Here is a 20046-nt window from a genome sequence, read left to right as displayed (position 1 = left end):
CCTTGGGTTTTCTACCCTGACTCTTACTCATAACACTGCCACTGGGTTATTGTCCAAGTATCTTGAAATGGTGGGCGAGCTCTTTTCTCCTCTTTTCTCTTTCAATATCGCTTCGTTCATGAACAACATGGAACTCTTTTAGCCTGGGTATGGGGAAGTATAAATAGTAATTATGGCTGACATCACCCAAGCGCTTTATAATGTTTCATATCTTAGGGCTTACATCAGTCTCGAGGGGAAGGCATTCTTTATCACTTTTTTTTTTTCAGATAAGGAAACTGAGGGTCAGAGAGGTTAAGTAACTTGCCCAAGGTCACACAGCTAGTAAGTGGCAGAACAGGAGCAGGGCAGGGATTTGAAGGCAGTGTTGTCTGCCTGGATAAAGAGCCACAGGGCATCTCCATGGTGTTATTTACTACTTAATACTTAACAGAAACCATCTCATTATTAACTCTGCTGCATTAATTACCCAGCTGCATGGGTTAACAGGTTGATGGGGAGGGGTTGTTCTAATCAAGGACCCATTCTTTGAGCCCTGTTTCTGTTTTTACCACCACCCACACCTTTACACCTGCGCTTGTGAATAACACTGCCGTGTTCCTCCGTGTTCCTGTTAGAACTACAGAGGTGTATCTACTTTAATTAATCAATAATGACGCTCCCGAGAACTCCCTTGTAAATCAGATGTTCGCACATTGGAGCGCATTTTTAATGGCGAAGAAGAGCTTGCTCTTTTACATTCTACTTTGATGTGGCACAGAATCAGCTGTTCGTATAATAATGGCCGTCGGTGTGTCTGCTGTGTCCGGGATCTGTGCCGTGAACCTGGTTGACTTGTGGGTGGGGAAGGATGCATGTGCAGACTCAGAGACAAATAGGACAGACCTTCTGCTTTCAAGGTGATGCCTGTTGAAGGTGCAAAGGGTGGGTGCTCCAGATGGTGGGAAAAGCTTCTTGGGGGAGGGGTGACTTCCTGGGGCCTGAAAGCATGAGTGTGACTTAGGGAGGAAGTGGGTGTCCATTCCAGGTAAATCGTGGGGTGTGTGTTTGTGTGTGTGTGTGTGTGTGTGTGTGTGTGTGTTGAGAGTGTGGGAGGGATATACATAAAGAAAAAATGATGGAAATCCCAGATCACATACAGGAGAAATAAGAAAAGTGATTTGGCCACAGATAAAGCCTGATGTATGTAGCTCATGGGAGATGACCTTGGAGGCCTGGGATACCCAGGTAAGGTCATTGAGCTTTATCCATAGCAGGGAGGAGCCCAGAAGGTCTTAAGGCCCCTGGAAAAATAGCTTGGTGACCTGCCTGTAGGAGGAGAAAGAAGGCAGGGGGGCAGTGGTTACTGAGTGATTGCTGTGCAGGCCCCATGCCAGGCACTGAGGACTCAGGCCCCTTTGGCATAGGACTAAAGGCAATGGAACAGCAAGGAGGCCCTTGACAATGGCAGGAGAAAGGACATAACTGTTGTTTTAGGGAGGCTGAGGCAGGGACAGAAAGGGAAGTGATGTTACAGGAAGCTAAGCCAGGGATCAGATATGAGGACACAGACTGTCTGCTGAGCCTGGGCCAGTGCAGCCCCCAGGCTCCAGCCGTGGACCGCTCAGGCCCTGGATAATTGGGTACATGGGAAGTGCGTGCATCCTGGGGTGAGAAGAGAAGTGGGTTGGAATCCTAGCTCCTCTGGCTGGAGGACCAAAGGCAAATCAGCTCCAGTTTATGACCTTTGACTTGCTCATCCACTCGACAGGGCTTATTATGGGTGGGACTGCCGTGCTGGGCTGTGGTTAAATTAGACAAAGTGTCCGGAACATCTAGCAGTGTGCCTGGAACACGCTAGGTGCTCAGTAGATATCAGCTTTGATTTTTCCTGGTTGTGATGTTCAGGTCGCCAGCTATAGGCCTTCCCCTGCTGTTGATTCCCTGTCAGTCCTAGTGTCTTGTGTGTCCACCAGCGAGAGCAGTCTTTGCAAAATAAGTGAGGGAAAGCTGTGCACATGTGGCTGCCACCATGGTGATGGATAAAGCACCAAATCCAGGCTTGTCATTTGCCGGCCACCAGCCTCCCAAGCCTGACCACCTCTGCGTGCTGCTCCTCTGTCCAGGCTTCACCGACGTCCTCAAGATCCTGACCAAGGAGAGCAGTCGGGAGGAGCTGCTGTCCTTCATCCAGCACTACGGCTCACACTACGTCGCAGAAGCCCTCTATGGCTCCGAGCTCACCTGCGTCATCCACTTCCCCAGCAAGAAGGTCCAGCAGCAGCTGTGGCTCCAGTATCAGAAAGGTAAGCCTGGAGGGCTTGCTGGAGGTGGTGGCCAGATGCAGTGTGGAGGTAAGGCTGCGGGGGAGATAACTGAGCTCCCTGGGAGCTAAATCCTGGCTCTGCCCCACAGAAACTGGGTGGCCTTAGGCAAGTCCCTACCCCTCTCTGGGCTTCTCGTTCACTGTGGATGGAATGAAGGGCTGTGTGATGCTTTCTCAGGAGTCTTTCAGTTCAGGCATTTCCTGAGAACCCGGGGTGGTGTTCCGGACTCCAGAACCCTGGCCTTCTACTGCACGCTCCTTGTTTCCCACTCTCTCCCCTTGAAACAACTGCCAGGGTCGGCGGGTGGAGGAGGCTGTGGGGTGGGAGTGTGTCTCCTTGACACCTTCTTCTCTTCAGGCTCTTGAAAGAACCCAAGAAGAGCTCTGGCTCCTTTGGGAGCAATCACCTCATGTCTGGGGGACAGTTTCAAGCCTCTGCCATGGAGAGACTTTTATCCTCAGGGAGGGTCAGCAGACCTTATTTCCCTCCGATTCTCAGCTATTATCAGAATTGGAATTTCCCAGACGCAGGAGACCAGTCTGTGCCACTCCCCTTGGGAAATCCATTCCCTTCCCACCTCAGTTTTCCCTTCCTGTGAAATGGGTACTTTAGCCATTCCTGTCTCCCTCCTACATTAAAGGAAAGTGGTTTATGCAGTAGCATTTGGAGAAAGATGGAACTATGGCACACACGCATTATGTATTGTAACAGGTCCATGTAGTCACAGCCCCATTTCACAGATGAGAAGATGAATCTCAGATAAGCCAACAAGTGCCCTGCAGACACACATAGCAGGGTGAGGATCACTTCCTGTTACCATTGTTATTATTATTATCAATTAATTTGAAAAGAAAGTCTCTCGATCGACAGAAAGGGTGAGGAGTAGTGTTAAAACGTGCTTGCACCTTCTCCATATGGACCAGCCATCCTATCTCCAAGAACCAGATTGACCGTAACTCCTAAAACCACAGAATGTGGGAGCCACAGGGACCTGGCAGGTCTCACTGGGCTCAGCACTCCCATTGCACACCTGGGAAAACTAAGGCTGAAAGGGAAGAGGAATCTTGCTCAGAGTCACACAGCTCCTCTGGATAGAGCCAAGACACAGCGGGACGCTGCACACTCCCTGTCTAGCTCTTCTCATGCAGCCCCTCATCCCCAACTGGATGAAGCCCTTTGTCTTTCCCCGAACAATTCCCTTTGCACTCTCCACCCTGTCATGGTCTCATCCCTCCCTTTCTCGTGTGTGCGACTGTTTGGGGCACCGGGGGTGGTTTATAGGCGCAGGGGAATAATTGAGTTGTCTGGGAATAGCTCCGGTTTATGGCTGTGACAACAACAGTCTTTAAGGAAGTGCATTAAATCAATAGAAGTCTCATTGTGCTACCCTATAAATAAGGTGACACATCATTAAGCAGGGCAATAAGCTTCCGGACTTTGAAGTAATACAATTAGGTTATGTTTATAAAAACCTTCGCTCACTGTGGCCACTGAACCAATTTGCCTCGTCCGGCGTTTGGGGCCTGGGATGCTGCGCTAGTGCCGAATCCCACCCCAGCTCCACCCTCGGCTGCTTCCAGGCCTTGGACTTTTTCACTCCAGAAAATGCTATTTCTTATATACAATGGATGCATGGAATCTCTGGCAAGTAAGATGGGGACGAGGGCAGACAGAATGCTGAAACAGCAGCTGGGGACCCCCTTCAAGACTCAGAGAACCTTCAAGTTTTCCACAAACTTGCTGGGTGGACTCGGTACAGAAGCTTTTCCTTCTGGGCTTCCAGGGCAAAGGCACCTTTCTTTCTTCCCTCGTCCGTGCTCGCTCCCAGAAGAGCATAGGGATACACTGAGGCCGGCTGATCTGTGTGTGTTTCTTCCTCTCTGTCTCTACCTGATGTGACCACCTGGATGGTACATCAAACACTGTAGTTTTACTTTTAAATTTGCAAGTGACGCTGGGGAGGAGGTGGATGAGAAGCTGGAAATTTGCCCACGAAGGACAGAAAGGACTCTGGACTCAGAGATAGTTGGTGTGTGTCCCTTCTCTCCCCAGCCACCTGTGTATCATTGGCATCTATATGTCAACTGTGTGTCATTGACATCTGTGAAACCAGGGTTCACTGGGGACCAGGTCAGGATGAATCTGGGTTTGGAAGCTGATCACTCTTGGGGCAGAGCTTGTGGGAAGAAGACGGATTAGAACAGTGTCGAAGTGGGACAGACAGGATTTCAAGTCCCGATACCTCTTCTTACATCCCTGCCAGGAAGCCTCAGGCAAAGTAACTTCTAAGTTTCAGTCTCCTTGTTTGGTAAGTGAGGGATAGTAATTTCCTTACAAGGCTTTTGGGAGAATGAAATGAGATAATGCAGGTAAGACACATCGCATGCAATACATACATAAAAAACAGTTGCTTAATGTGAAGTTACGTTATGGACATCAGCTGAGCATTGTAGTCCTGGCCACAGCTCTTGCTAATGTGTGGCCACAGCCCTCATTTCTCCCTGAAAAGCACCTGTGTCACTAGTCCCTGCAAATATCCTTTCAGCCCAGCAAGGGTAGAGGGTGGAGTGCTCCAGGATTCTTTGAAATCTATGTTTAGACCCAGATGGTGGTTTCTTCTTGGTAGGAAAGGCCAAGGCTGAAAGAGCAGGCTGTGAAGAGACCAAACAGGGTGTGGATAAGAACCACGGACATTGTACAGCCCTTCACAGTTTACACACAGCCTTCCTTCGGTCCTCCCACCTACCCCTTGAGGCAGAGAAGGCGCAAATACTCACCCTTTATCTTAGAGAAGGGAAATCTGAACTTAAAAGGGATTGTCGGCTTACCAGGGACACACAGTTTGCTACTGAATGAGCTGGTGTTTAAATTCCAACCTGAGCCCACATCCAGTGTCCCCAGACATTAGAAACAAACGTCCCAGCCTTTCCAGGTTCACTAATCATGGGGCTCTGGCCACTGTTGTGATCCAGCCACTAGAAGTCATGGAAAGTCAAGGGAGTTGGGGTGAATGTGCCTGATTAAAATATCTCCCACGAGTCATTCATTAACCTCTGGTTCACCGGTACTTCCTAAGCGCTTCTTCCCAGCAGACCTCGTGCCACATGCTGGGGCATTGCGGTAGGCAAGACATGGGTGCTGTCCTCACGTGGGTCCAGCCTGTATTAGCCTTCCAACATTTTGTCATTCTTGTGATAGACTTTTTTTTTTTTTTAATCTACTGATAGATGGCTGGAGAAAGGCAGGTGGCTGGGCATGTGGTGGGGAACCCAGTCACTGTCATACGATGGCCCATAACTTGTTTCATGTACCAGTTCTGATTCGCTGGGGAGTGGCTTTTCTAGACCAGTGTGTGGAGGTCACTGGGATCACTGGGAAAGAACGCTGAGATCAATGAACAGTATCTGCTGTTTGCAGAAAGGGAGAGTGGTTGTCCATACCTTTGTATTGTTTCCCTGTAATAGGGCAAAATGAAAGCTTGAACAACAGACCCAGCTTCAGATGATGATTCCAGAGAGGCAGTGGGCATGCCAACAAGAACTAGAAAGATCCAGGCAGGGAGGCGGGGTTTCCTATCACCAAGTGGATATTATGGGCATTCCACCAGTTTAGAAGGGACTGGAGCACTGGACAGGTCAATTAGACGGTACCAGCCAAAGCCAGGAAGAGCTGGACCTTAGAAGGCAACTAGAATAGCTTAAGTCATCCCCAGAAACTCCAGCCCAGGTATGATTAGCTTGGAAGCTGTTCAGCCTGTCAGGTTCCTTTAACCATCACCTCTGCTCCCAGGTCATGCTCCAAGCACCACGTCAAGTTTTTAGTTTCTTGCCGCAGCTTAATATTTTCACTATATGCTACTGTTTTCCTGATGCACCTATATTTTGAAAAGCTACTTTTCTCCTAATTGGGGCTTCACTTCACTCTTTGACTTAATATTCACACATTCTTCCTAGCCATGACCTCAGTGCATGAGTCTTATATCATGATTAAGACTCCCTGTATAAAGTTACCCTTCTTCTGGCTATCTGGGATAAAGACTTCCTCATTTGCAGACAAAACACAGGTTTTGCAGTCGATGGACCTTGGTTCAGATCCCAGCTTCCCTCTTACAAGCTGTGTGATCTTGGGCAAATCGGTTCACACTCTAAGATCTACTTTTCCATATGCAAGGTACGGGATCCAATGACAGCATAGACACATCAATGATGGACTTATTTATCTACCACTGAGCCAGGCATCTAATTACTATCTTGATCCAATCCACTCCCTCCACCCACGGCTGCTGCATACACTCGGGTAACCGTGATCCCAGATGTGTGTGTGTAGGTACACACGTGTATATGTTGGGGCAGGGGGAGACATGGCTGCTACTTTACTCCGCTCTCGTGTCAGTTGACTCAGCACTAAGGACAGGGGTAGACTGGACTCAGGTGGAGAGGGACTGCTGGGGTGGAGCCAGTGAGGGAGGGAGCCTTGGAGCTCTACTAGGGAGGTGTCTGTGACACCTGCACTTCTGTTATCCCTTGTCATTCTCTATTCAGAGGGGATAGTGATGAATGCAGAAATTATGAGTCCGATAGGTTTCCTGAATTTTCAGTTGCTTCTTTTTTCACGGAGAAAGTGACTATGGAAGGTAAAGGATGTGTGCATGTAAAGGAATTGTTCATTCTGTGTGTATGTGAGAGAGAGACAGAGACAGGGACAGAGAGAGATAGAGACAGAGAGAGACGGAGAGAGATTGACTGAGGGAAATAGGAGGAGACAGAAAGACAAAGAGAGATAGACACAGGGAAACCAAAATCCACAAAGAGAAATGAAGAAACAAAAAGTGTAGAAGAGAAAGTGTATGCGATTAATATGTCTTTTCCAAGTTTAGAGACTCGGTGGTGACCCTGATGAAAGGACATTCTCCATGTGAAGGTTGAACTGCTCTTGAGTTTAGATTGGGAGAGCCTATAACATAGAGATGTCCCCACAGATAAATGCCTGTTGCCACCTTTAAGAGATGTTTTATCTCTATTTTAATTTCCCAAGACTGTCCAAAGGAATGAACTTCTGCATTTCCATTTGAATTACGATGCCCTTTTGAATGTCACCTGAAACATTCCTAGATTACTCTTTAAAGGAATTCTGGCTGTTTGAAAGGCACCTCAGGGGTTGGGGAGGGGGGAGGAGAAGGGAAAGATGTAGTCAAGTGTCACCTCCTTTTGTGAGGACAGGTGTAGCCCAGGGGCTGATGTGAGCTGGAGAACTCTCCTGAGCTTTCTGTTTCCTGAGGGAACTTGCTTCAGAGATGCCAACCGGACATGAAAGGAGTCAGTCTCAGAGCTGAGACCTGCATGGGTACTGGTCTGCTTCCCTGGTGAAATCATCTGGGGGCAGTTTTCAGTTCCCATTTGCTTGACCGTTCATTAGTTGATGACGCTGACCACTTCCTGCTTGAGGCACTGTCTACGTTTGCTTCCGCGGTACCAGATCTTCCTGGTTGCCCACCTTCCTTCCTGACTGTTCCTTCTCTGTCTCCTTTGCTGGCTTATTCTCCTCTGCCAAACCAGTCAGTATGGTTTTGCAGGACTGCCCTTGTCTCTGTGGGGACTCTCAGCCACGCTCTCTGTTGCCATCCCTACGCTGATGACTCCCATTTTATAGTTCAGCCTCCAAGCTTTCCTCTGATACGTGCTATCCCGGTAGCTCTCTGCCTGCCCAAGCTCTGCCCCACACAGCCTAGAATTTTTCCACTGTTCTGGTGAAAAGCACCTGTATCTCTTTAGAGGCAGAGCCACAAACCTAGAAATCCTCAACTTTCTCCCTCTCCCTCGCTCCCCCCATTTCCAAACCATCCCAAGTCTTATCAATTTTAATTACCAAATAGCTTTTGAAATTGCCCACTTCTTCCCACCTCACTGCTGCCACCATAATGGCTTGTCTGGACTCTAGCGTTGGCCCCCTACCTGGTCTCCCTGCATCCAGTCCTGTCCCACATCAATCCAGCTACACAGCCCTGAGGACAGTCAGGGTTCTCCAGAGAGAACCAACAGGATAGATGGGTAGATAGATAAAATTCTCTTTATTATATATTATATGAACATATATATGATATATATTTATATGATATTTATGATATGTATAATATATATGAAAGCTATATATATAATCGGTTCTGTATCTCTAGATGTATGTATGTATATATACACACATATCCATACACACACACACACACACACACACACACATATATATATATATATAGAGAGAGAGAGAGAGAGAGGCTTATTATTAGAAATTAGCTCATGTGATTATGGAGGCTGAGAAGGTCCAAGCTAAGATCTCAGCAAACTGGAGACCAAAAGAGCCAGTGGTATGAGATCCAGTTCCAACGCCGGCAGGCTCTAGAACTAAGAAGAACCGATGCTTCTGTTCGAGTCCAAAGGCAGGAAATGATGGACATTCCAGCTCAAATACTCAGGCAGGAGGAACTCCATCTTACTCATGGGAGGGTCAGCCTTTGTTTCTATTCAGGCCTTCAACTGATTGAATGAGGCCCACCACATCAGAAAGAGCCGTCTGCCTTACTCAGTCTGCCGATTATTTTGCCGAAAACACCCTCACAGACACATCCAGAATACTGTTTGTTCAAATATCTGGACACCTCATGGCCCAGTCAAGTCCACATAAAAATGAAGCATCATGGGTTGTCTCTAAAATGGAGATCCCATCATGCCCTTCCTTCCATGAAAACCCCTGGGTGCCTTGTCATGGCCCTGAGGCTAATTTCCACACCCTTCCCCACGGCCTCAGGGCCTTCTCAGATCCGCTGTGTCCCCAGCAACCTCCTTAGCCCCATCTGTCTCCATGCTCTCTGCCTTCCAGTCACATTGAGCCTCGTACTCCTTAACTATCACTTGGGTTAAAGTCTCAGCCTGGACAAGGTCCCAGTGAGCTGATGGGAGGTGGCTGAGTATCCCTTGCCCGTCCCCTGGCCCCTTGGCCTCCGTGCAGCTGTTTGTAGGATAGGTCTAGCTCTGGGCGGGTGTTTTTTCTTGGAGAGGACAGGAGGACGTTAAATACGAGCTGGACACTCTCGAGCCTGCAGCACGCCAAAGGAGACAGCCAACTTATTCTCAGAACCATGCAAAAAGACGATACAGGATGTGGTTCATTCAATACGAATAGGCCCACGAGACTGCTGTTTCTACAGATGAAATGACCAAAAAAAAGCATCTGTTCCCCGGTTTAGACTGAGTCCATCTGGAACGGAACACCCTAGTATTTTTCCTATTGGTGCGTTCCAAGGATAATAATCCTCTGCTTGCGCTCAGCACAGCGCACCTCCCAAAGCACCTCCACATACATTATTTCATCCAATTTCCTCCTCACAACCAGCCTGTGAGGTGGGCATCGTTATCTGCGTTTCACGCTTGAGGAAACCGAGGCTCAGACGGGGGAGATGATTTACGGGAGTTCACCCCAGGGAACTTGGCAGACCAGGGGTTTGAACGCAGGCCGCTTTCAGCACAAAGACCTTGCTTGTCCACCTCTATCACAGCAGCCTCAGAAACCTCTTCAGATGTTGGCATCAGACCCAGGGGAACTGTTTGCTTTCCTGTTCTGTCTCTCTCATCCACAGTTGAAAGAACTGGGGAAAGCTGAGACTCGGAGTTTAGTCCCTCAGCTCAGGCAGGGGTGGAAGGACTCTCGTTATTCACCCCTCTGCACAACATGCTTCTCTAGCGTAACTTAGGAGCAATGTTATAAGGTAAAGCCAAACCCGAAAACATCAGGGCTGAGAGAGGCCTCAGCGGTCATCTAGCCAGACCTGAGTTTCCCTTATGTGTCAGTTATGATCAAACGGTAGTGAAATGCTGCCTGGAATACTGCACTGAAAGAGATTCTGGGTCAGGACCAGGCTTGGTGGGGTCGAATCGCTTAGCAGTATCTGTCGTGAATGTGAGAGTAAGAAATGGTGAGTCATGTGTAAGGTGTTTTCCATCCCCATCTAGGTTAGCTATTCCCACTCTACAGATGGGAAAGTTGAGGTCAGTTTAGGTAATCCATTAGGACCCGCCACTGCAAAGGGGGAAATTTAATAACCAGCTAGAGGCATAATTTGGTCTTTCTTCCCCTGAAAACCTACAGCAAATTCAAAGACTCCTAGTCGCCAAAGCCTCCCACATGCTCATAGATCACGGAGCCATTCATCTGGCAGCGTGCCCATTTTCTTATTTCAGAGTTCCTGCACACACAAAAACACATGCACAGGGCTTCCCTGGTGGCGCAGTGGTTGAGAATCCACCTGCCAATGCAGGGGACACGGGTTCGTGCCCCGGTCCGGGAAGATCCCACATGCCGCAGAGCGGCTGGGCCCGTGAGCCACGGCCGCTGAGCCTGTGCGTCCGGAGCCTGTGCTCCACAACGGGAGAGGCCACAACAGTGAGGCCTGTGTACTGCCAAAAAAAACAAAAAACAAAAACACATGCACAAATAACATTATTTCCTGAACCACTGGAGACTGTCCCCATTGTCCTAGTTAGGGGACGCATTCAGAGATTGACACTCTTGGTTCTCTTCAGACTGGGGCCAGACCATGCTTGTTCCCCTATCACAGTCCCATTCCCAGGAAGGTCTCACAGGGGCTCCGGGAGCAGGATTTTCGACAAGACCCTTCGCTCGCATCAGTCTTGCTCTAAGAATGTGGAATTTCCCTGGAGGTGAATATGGGGCTTTTGTTTTCTTTCTGTCTTCAGCCCCCTTCTGAGAACGAAATGGTCTGGAGGGAACACAGATACCCAGATGGAAGCTTTTGCCTTCCCAAGCCATTATTAGCAGGTGGAACTTTCCACCCTGAGGGCAGCCTCACGCACAGTTTCACACCACAGGGCGCCTTCCCTCCCCTGTCTCGCATGTTCCCTTCGTCCCTTCTCAGCCCCCAACTTTCCACAACAGTGTTCTGAGCCCCTAGTATATGCCAGGGCCTGTGTCCGGTGCTGGGGGTGCCATGGTGAATGAGACATGCTCTCTGCTCTCAAACAGCTCACAGTCAGATGGGAAAGATTTTCAGCAGGTGAACAGATGATTACAGCCCTTTGGATACATGCTGTGACAAGGAAGCATAAGGCGCGTGTGTGTGTGTGTGTGTGTGTGTGTGTGTGTGTGTGTGGTGTAGGGCCAGGGGTGGAGGAGGCAAGGTGGGGAGGTGGGCCCCTAACCACTGGGATGAGCTGGGAATTTCCCTGGAGAAGATTCTAAGCCGAGCCCTGGGGGGTGAGGGCGTTTGCCATCTAGGGAGGTGGAGAGGGATTGCGCAGGAGATGCAGGCTGGGTGTGTGGGGCAGCCTGGCAGGTGCTGAGTCCTCCCAGAGCAGTTGGGAGCAATAGTGCCTGAATCCCCTCCGGCATTCCTGAGGGTTGCCATTGGCTTCTTTGTTAGAGCTTTGTAAGTCTTTGTGCCTCTGCCATTGGCTCTGTCCACAGCAGAGAACTCTCACAAATAGGAGAGGCTGAATCTCCAAATGCCTAAAATTAAATGAAAACAAGGGACCGGTATGGGAGGTACCAGAGGAATCGTTGGAAAAACATCTGGACCTTTCAGGTTGTTATGAAGATGATACGAGATCATGTGATTAATCGGCCCATAGTAGGAGCTCAACATGAAATCAGTCATTCTTACCCGCTCCTTATCAGAGGTTACCTTTCAACAAATAACAACATACAAATCAAGCTGTGTGTGAGTCATCCGTCCCATCTGCCAGATGTGACTTAGGGTTTTCTGAGCCTCAGTCCTTTTATCTTTAAAATGGGCCTCATCATGCTTGCCTCACAGTATAGTTATGAGAATTAAAAGAATCAATGGTTGTAAAGTGATTATTGCTGCACCTGACATATAAGAAGTGCTCAGGAAATGCTAGCTAGTATTATTATCATTTATTACTGTGAGACACAATCAAGTTAGTGGTGATGCTTATTACTAAACAAAAAGCAGAATGATGTAGCTCTTTCCAGCCCTGACTACAGCAGCCTAAGATATAAGCCCTCTTCCTGCCAGACCTTCTAACACCATGGCTGTTTGTCTCTTGTTGGTCTGCCAGCTTGTGAATTTTAGTCCTGCCTGAGCCTGGAGGTGGGAATAGAAGGCAGAGTTATCAGAAAGCACAGCCTGGAGCCCAGCGGTGGAGCACAGGGGAGCGTGTTTGCACAGCCAAACACCAAGCTTATAGTGGTCAAGAATGTGTAGGGGTGTGTTGGGGGGAGGGCGGGGGCCGGGTGACAGAGGAGTGGGCAGCAATGACTGACTTGTTTTCTGTTTCTACTATGAAACAATTAATCACATGATCTCACACTGTGTTTGTAAAATCCCTGTGAGGTCCAGGTTATTATCCTTATCTTCTAAATGAGAAAACTCATGTGCTCAAGGTCATGTGGCTTGGTAATAGACAGAGGCAGGATTCTATCCCAGGACTGTCTGACTCCAGACTCCACATACCCTACTGCCGCCCTGTAATGACGAAAGCCAGTGGTACTGAGAACCACTGAGTGGCAGGAGATTCGCTGGCACCTCACATACATGATCTCATTTAATCCTCCAAACAGTCCTCTAAAGCTAGTATCTTTTTGCCTGGGAAACTGAGACTCAGCGTGGGTAAGATACATAATCCAGAGGTACATAGGTGGTGAAAGGTACTCTCTCTTGCCGTCTCTTTCTTCCATCCTTTCTCCAGTCCTCTCACCATTTACTTTTTACTATTAATTAACCACAATGGGCACTCCAACAAGTGTGTTCTCCCTGAGAGGCCTTTCTCTTCCTCCGAAGCAATTAGAAGTACTTGGTCACGAAGAGTGAGAAAAGAGGCAGATAGACCAACATGATTCCAGCCTGCATGATGTCGGCCCGCTGGCTCCAGATTCTTGTTTCCTAGCAACAACTTGGCTCTGGGTCAGGGTGAAGGCTTTGAGGCAGGCCTTAGAGGCGGACTTGACCAGTGATCCATTGGGTTGGAGCTGGCCTCGGCTGTCTTCATCTGACACACTGGCTCTGTGCCCCAGGGGTGCCTCCCTAGGGTCCTTGGGATCTGCACTTCTGTCTCCTCCCATTCCACAGGTGTCCAGGGAGATGGAAGACTCCTTTTGGAGCTCTTGGCTCAAGAAGTCCCTAAGGTCTGGGGCACCAGAATCACTGACATTTACAACTGAGAAAATCCTTAATTTAATAACTCTATTAATATAGTTAATGAAATGGAGTCCCAGGGAGAATAAGCAACTTGCTCAAAGGAATTATACATTAGTGACAGGATTAGGACTCAAACTAGTTCCTTCTTCTCTCTTCCCCATCAAAGAAAGTGTGTTGAGAGGCCATTCAAGGGACCATGTGTTCAAAGGTACATCTTTTTTGTTTGTTGACAGCTTTATTGAGATATCATTTACATACCACACAATCTAAGGTGTCTTTCTGAGCCTTCTTTGGAAGCACTGGTGACTTTGCACCAAGACAAAGTTTGGGTTGGATTTCCAGAAAGGAACACAACTTTTAATTATTTTATAGCTGAGAAGATTCTCAAAGAAAGTGAAATCTGAGGGAACCACTCCTCCCAGTTTTCAACCACATCCCGTTTTTCTATTGCAACTAACAGTGATTCAGCGAGGCAGCTGGTGGGAGGAGCAGGTGGCATAATCAGCTGGTGCTAAATATGACCCAGAGTGTTCATGTGTATCAACATAGGAGCTAAGCTGACCCCCTGCCCTGGTTTTATCCAGCAACTGTTGTAGTGCCTGCTTTGTTTCAGGTACCGCGCTAGATGCTGCCGATGCAGCGGCAAATTAAAAGTCGCTCTGCCTTCACAGAGCTCAGTCTAGCCTTAGAGAGGGGTAGGCAACAAGGAAATCATAATGCAATGGTCAGTGCTACAAGGCAGAAATACAAAAGGTGGCGTGGACACCTGACTCAAACCGTGTAGTGGACACCTCAGAAGACCCGGAAGAGGTAAGATTTAGGAGACACTGGTGGGTAGGGAGAGGGAAAGTGTTTTAGGTAGCATAAAAGCAAGGACCAAAACGGCCTAGAGAGGGATGGAAGCAGTGGTGAGATAAATCTAGAAAGATAAATAGGTGGGAATAAAATCCTACTGGATATGTAGACCATGTTAAGGAATTTTCCTTTTACCAGGAGCATTTTAAAGTCATTTAAATGTTTTATGTAACATTATTAGCGCTTACGTTTTAAATCTGACTCTGGCTGGTGTGGGATTGGGCTTGATTTGGGATGGGAGGAAGTGTAGTAGGTAGGATGCTAGATTAGATTTAAGATCAGTTAGGAAGTTGTAACAGTGTTTCAAGAGCTTAAATTTAAGGTTAGTGGGAGCTTAAATTTTCATAGTTATGAGAATGAAGAAAAGAATAAAGGGATGTGAAACATATTAAGCTGCTAGTAGGATGAGAACTTTATGATTGTATAGTGGGAGGTGGGAGGTGAGAGGTGAGGGAAGTGATGAGAAATGGTGCCAAAGTTTCAGGCCTACATGCCCGAGTCGATGGTTGTGTTCCTTAAATGGAACAGTAGCAGAACAGCAGGTATTGGAGAGCTGAGTTGTCTTAAATACGCTGAGTGTAAGTTTTCTAAGGGATATCTTCATTGAACACACCAGCCCACAGTTGGCGTGCCAACTGGCAGTATAAAGTGGGCAACTGCATATATACCAGTCAAAAGGAAGAGCTGAAAAATGCAGGTTTGAGACCTAGTTTCATAGGTCATTGAATTCATAGGAAGAAAACATCTCCCAGCATAAAAATAAAGTTCCCCTTTTGTAACTTGTTTCCTTAGGGAGCTGCTTTTCCCCCTACCACACCCAGTATTGTTTCTGATGTTTTATTTAGAGAGGCTTTATCTCATTCAGAGAGAGGCTGTCCAGGCTGCCCATTTTAGGCCACCTTTTACTTGTGTAAGATGTATGGGACATATTTCACCCTATTTGACAGTGTCTAGGTCCATCCACATCTCTACAAATGACCCAACTTCATTCCTTTTTATGCCTGAGTAATATTCCATTGTATATATGTACAACATCTACTTTATCCATTCCTCTGTTGATGGACACTTAAGTTGTTTCCGTGTCCTGGCTATTGTCAGTAGTGCTGCAATGAACATTGGGGTGCATGCATCTTTCTGAATTATGGTTTTCCCTGGGTATATGCCCAGTAGTGGGATTGCTGAGAACCTACTGTATAGCACAGGGAACTCTACTCAGTGCTCTGTGGTGACCTAAATGGGAAGGAAATCCAAAAAAGAGGGGATGTATGTATATGTAGAGCTGATTCACTTTGCTGTACAGTAGAAACTAACACAACATTATAAAGCGACTATTCTCCAATAAAAATTTTAAAAAGTCTACGGGACATTAAGAATAGTCCTGGTACATATTAAGTAGGCTGGAGTTAATATCCCCATTTCATTGAGGAGAAAAACAGGCATATGTGGCAATGGTCACCAGAGCAGAAGAGAAGGATACATACTTTTAGATTGTTTGCCTTTATCATTTCCACCTTTCATTTAGCTAACAATTAATTAACCTTTTTGGAGGATCCAGGGTATATGTGCCATTTGTATGTGCATTGTACATTTCTTCCAGGGTATTAATCAATGAAAGTTTTATTCTCCTAGATCCAGCCCCAGAGTCATGGATCAGGTGAGGTAACACACATGCCTGCTCCCTCTCTACTCTTTGAGTGTAATATTTTTAATGTAACTTTATTTTTAACATTTTTACAGAGTCATTAAATTTGTCAAACAAGTTTCAGATTCCTGGGGCTGAGAGATTTAGAGAGTTATTATTTTTAAGGGTAAATATTAAATGTCATTTCACAAAAGCACATGGTTTTATTCATGTGGTTGCTCAGAAATTAAAATTATACAGTTTTTTTGTTTATCATATTATGACGTTGTTTTTGATATTCAACTCTAAACATTTGTTGTCACTCTGAAGTAGGGGGATGGACTCCCAGCCATTATTTGGTTCAGATGATGAAATGGATGGTGCTACACACACACAAGAGGATTTTAAAAGATTTGTCACCCATGTAATGGAGCTTTCTGGGGAGAGCAAAGATGGCTCTCAAGCAGGTCCAAAAATGGCTTGAGAGAGCAAGGAAAAGAGACTGGCTTGGCTTTTATATAATGGCAAGTGGGGTGGAGTGAGGCTTGCATGGTTTGAACTTCCCTCTGGCACCAGAGGTGGGAGCACTTAGGCTTGCCCAGGTGAGGGGGCCAGTGGGGAAGGGGGAGTAGCGGGGCTTGAAAGCTGGCAGAGAGCAAGCATCAAATATGGAGTCAGAATTTTTTTAACATACAAATTTTTTTTTTTAACATAGGGCAATGGCCCGTCCCTTTTTGTGAGTTATTTTGTGAGTTATTTTGTGAATGTTTGTATGTCCTCAAAGAGCGTGTCAAATTAACGTCTTTGGAAGAGGGTGTGATCAGTGTGATGGCGTTACCATGCTCCTGGAAAAAGTTGGTTGCATTAAGATCTTGTCTGTAAAGATTGTGTGTGAAGGCATGGCTGTTGAGGTACCTCATGGGTAGCCAGGTAAAGGGGAATTGTGTCCCTTTGAAGTTGAAGGCAAACTATGTGTGAGAGGCTGTTAAAATAGGCACTGAACATGACATATTAGCCAAGTCTATGAGTGCAAAGTATTAACCAGTTATTGATTGGGTGGAATTTATTATTTCAATAATTGGTATGGAAGCATTAATGGGCGGGGCCTCAGCATTAAGGTTGCAGTAATCCATTGTGAGGTTTCATTCAGGTTTAAGAACAGGGTAGACTAGGCTGTTAAATAATGAAGCAGTGGGGATAATCACTCTTTTTCTAAATAGGTCTTGTATATGGATTTTAAACCTCAAAGGTTCTGTTTAAAATGGGCCATATTAACTATTTTAACTAATGGGGGAGGGCAGGGTCCATGTGGTCCCATTTTGGTAAGCCAATTGTAAGTACCAAAACTTAATTCAATTTTAATTTATTACTCATTGGGTCAGAGCAGCCATACTCAGTATGGACTATTTCAAGGTAATGAGTGTTATGGCTATGGGGAATTTAGGCAAGGCATTAGTTCTGATGATTAAGGTGAGGTATACCTATTTGTCTTCCTTACATATCCTGAAATGTCCTTAGTAACTCCCTTAAGATTATAGGGCATACCTTGTTTAAATTTAGGGGAATTCCCACATGTAAATCTAATTTGAGCCCCAGTATTGATTAAAGCCATGGGAATTTGGTAATTAGTGCATTTCAGCAGATGTTAAAAGCTAGTTCAGAGTTTAGGTTGTCGAGGCACAGAAACCAATTAGCAATCTTCGAACTTTTTTGTTTTTTGTATAAATTCTTTCAGTAAATTTTGGAATTCTAATTGGGTCAAATTGTGACCTCTATTTGAGTTTTTTGATTGTTTCCTCCTCCTGTATTCATTGTTTGTTTGTTTGTTTTTCTTTTGGTGGTTACTGTATATAGTTTTGTGGTGAGGGGCCGGGGGGAGTCCTCGCTACCCTACTCATAGGTTTCTTCCTCCAGAGTTGCACATCTGTGTCATCAGGATTAGGGTCTCCCTCATGGCAATAACGTTCATAGGGTTTAAGGATCCTGGGCTTAAACTGAATTTGAATTAACCCCTCAGCTATGCGACAAGGGAACCATGGATGCTCTTCTCTATAACCCTGAAGGTCAGGATCTTTTGTTTTGGCCAGCAGTGACATAGCAGCAGCAAAGACATTTTGTAGAGTCCTAATGAGCCATCTGCTTTTAGAGTGTAGACCACAACGGTCCACATGGTGACTGCTCTTCCTGCACATGAAACACCACCAATAGACCCGTAGATTGCATAAGGTAGCAGTATTTCCCTGAGCACTTTATAGAATGGGGGCAATGCCTGGTTGAGACAACCAACCAGTAGTCATAGGGCAAGAGTCATTCCCCTGAAGTCACAGCTTGTGCTGGAATCTAGACACATGATTCCATCTGAGACACAGATAGATCTGGACCAAGACACATGACCCAGGGCCACTTTGCTCTTGCCCCTTAACGCCAATTATCGTATCTTCCAACTCAGTTCAGTTAAACTTATAAGAGAGGCATGGTAGGGCTCAGCAAATGCAGCACAGGCTGCACATCTTAAAGCACAAGGTTGCCAGCGGGCAGTGCCTCAAAAAAGCTAGCCAGTTAGCAAACCAAAGCAAGAGAATAGAGAGCCCCTGGGATGGTGGTCATTGCCTAACACTGCTTATTGTGCCAGTTGTGTGGTTATCCCACAGAGAAGAGGGGGACCCACCCAAAACTTGGTTCAGACGTTGAGATTGATGATGCTGTGTATCCACCAAGTGGGTATGAAAAGATTTCTAACTCACATGATGAGGGTTTCTGGCGAGAGCAATGTGGGCTACCAAGCAGGTCCAGAAAGAGCTTGAGAGCAGGAAAAGGAGGCCACATTGGTTTTTATGGTGGCTTGAAGCTGGGGCTGGGGTGAGGATTCCCATGCAGGGGCTAGGACTTGTGTGGTTGGGACTTCCCACTGGCACTAAAGGTGGAAGTACTTGAACTTTCTTAGCAGCATGTCCAGATATAGGGCAGAAGATAAAGAGAGAATGGTGGGTTTTGAAAGCTGTCAACATCAAACATCAAAAAGGCAGTAAGACTCTAGTACAAAGTTATGTCGCTGTGATTGCAGAACTCATTTGGCTCAGGCTTTTGAGGGGGAGCAACTGGATATTATTTCAGAATTTTATTTTATTATTTTTTTTCTGAGACAGTGTCATCAGGCATTCCCAGTAAGGAGGTATGTTAGAATATTGGGGGGGGGGCGGGGGCGGGGAGGTGTACTTTCAAACTACACCATCTTCCTCCACCTTGGTCTCCCTCAGGTCTCCAAGGAGATTCTCATTCATACCCTACCAGTTCCATAAGAATGAAGCCTCCTTGAGCCATGATCACTGATAGGAGTAAATGATACAGCTTAGGACAGGAAAAAGAGAACCACTTGCATTGTTATTTGAAGGGTCATGGAGAAGTGGACCACTTTTGACCTTTGAATTGCTTTAATGCCCACTCACTCTTGTGGTTTGAACTTCCTGCTGGTACCAGCTTCTCACTCTTCCTTGGTATGTTGTACCTGTGTTCATGACACTCCCTCTACTTGCAAGGCCCTTCAGGAACCAGATCCTCTCAACTAGAAGCAGTCTTTTCTTAAACACTTGGCACTCTATTTCCATCTCGCACCGTTTATCTTATTCTTTTGTATATTTGTATTATCTTTTACATTCCTTATCTCTCCAGCCAGACTACAAGCTACCTGACTGCAGGGTTCATGATCGAGTCATCTTTGCATTCATTACTCATATAATTACGCCTATTAATAAAAAACAGTAGATGTCATATATGTCTGATGAGTAAGTGAATGAATAAATGAAAGAATGAAATCTAAATCTTAATATTCTGTGAAAATATACAGTGGCATTTTAGTTATAGCTAGGTAAACTGAGTAAATCACCAAAAGAAAATCCTGGTTTTATTTTAATAGGGAAGATATGCATTTGACTTGCAGTCACACAAACTCCTTGTGTTTACACTCAGGATTTCAGTGAGTTACTAAATAATTTCCCTTTGAGGGAAATAAATGTTTTCCTCACCAGTTTCATATAATCCTTCTATCACAAAAAATATGGGTAATCTTATCATACATTTAATTTACTGTATTGATACTGAGG

At 46.2% G+C, this 20046-nt stretch overlaps 1 protein-coding gene across 6 annotated transcripts in view; it reads left to right on the top strand.

Moving 5' to 3' along the window:
• ASTN2 (astrotactin 2) overlaps positions 1 to 20046 on the top strand; it is a 917697-nt gene that overhangs the window by 675875 nt on the left and 221776 nt on the right. For all 6 annotated transcript variants that reach the window (XM_049711017.1, XM_049711016.1, XM_049711015.1 and 3 more), the window contains one exon: positions 2106 to 2285. In XM_049711017.1, the coding sequence (XP_049566974.1) occupies positions 2106 to 2285 (180 nt within the window). The remainder of the gene's footprint in view (positions 1 to 2105; positions 2286 to 20046) is intronic.

Source organism: Orcinus orca, chromosome 6, assembly GCF_937001465.1.
Source record: "Orcinus orca chromosome 6, mOrcOrc1.1, whole genome shotgun sequence".
NCBI lineage: Eukaryota > Metazoa > Chordata > Mammalia > Artiodactyla > Delphinidae > Orcinus > Orcinus orca.
Note: the sequence above shows the minus strand (reverse complement) of the source record. Positions and strands in the feature narration are given on the sequence as shown.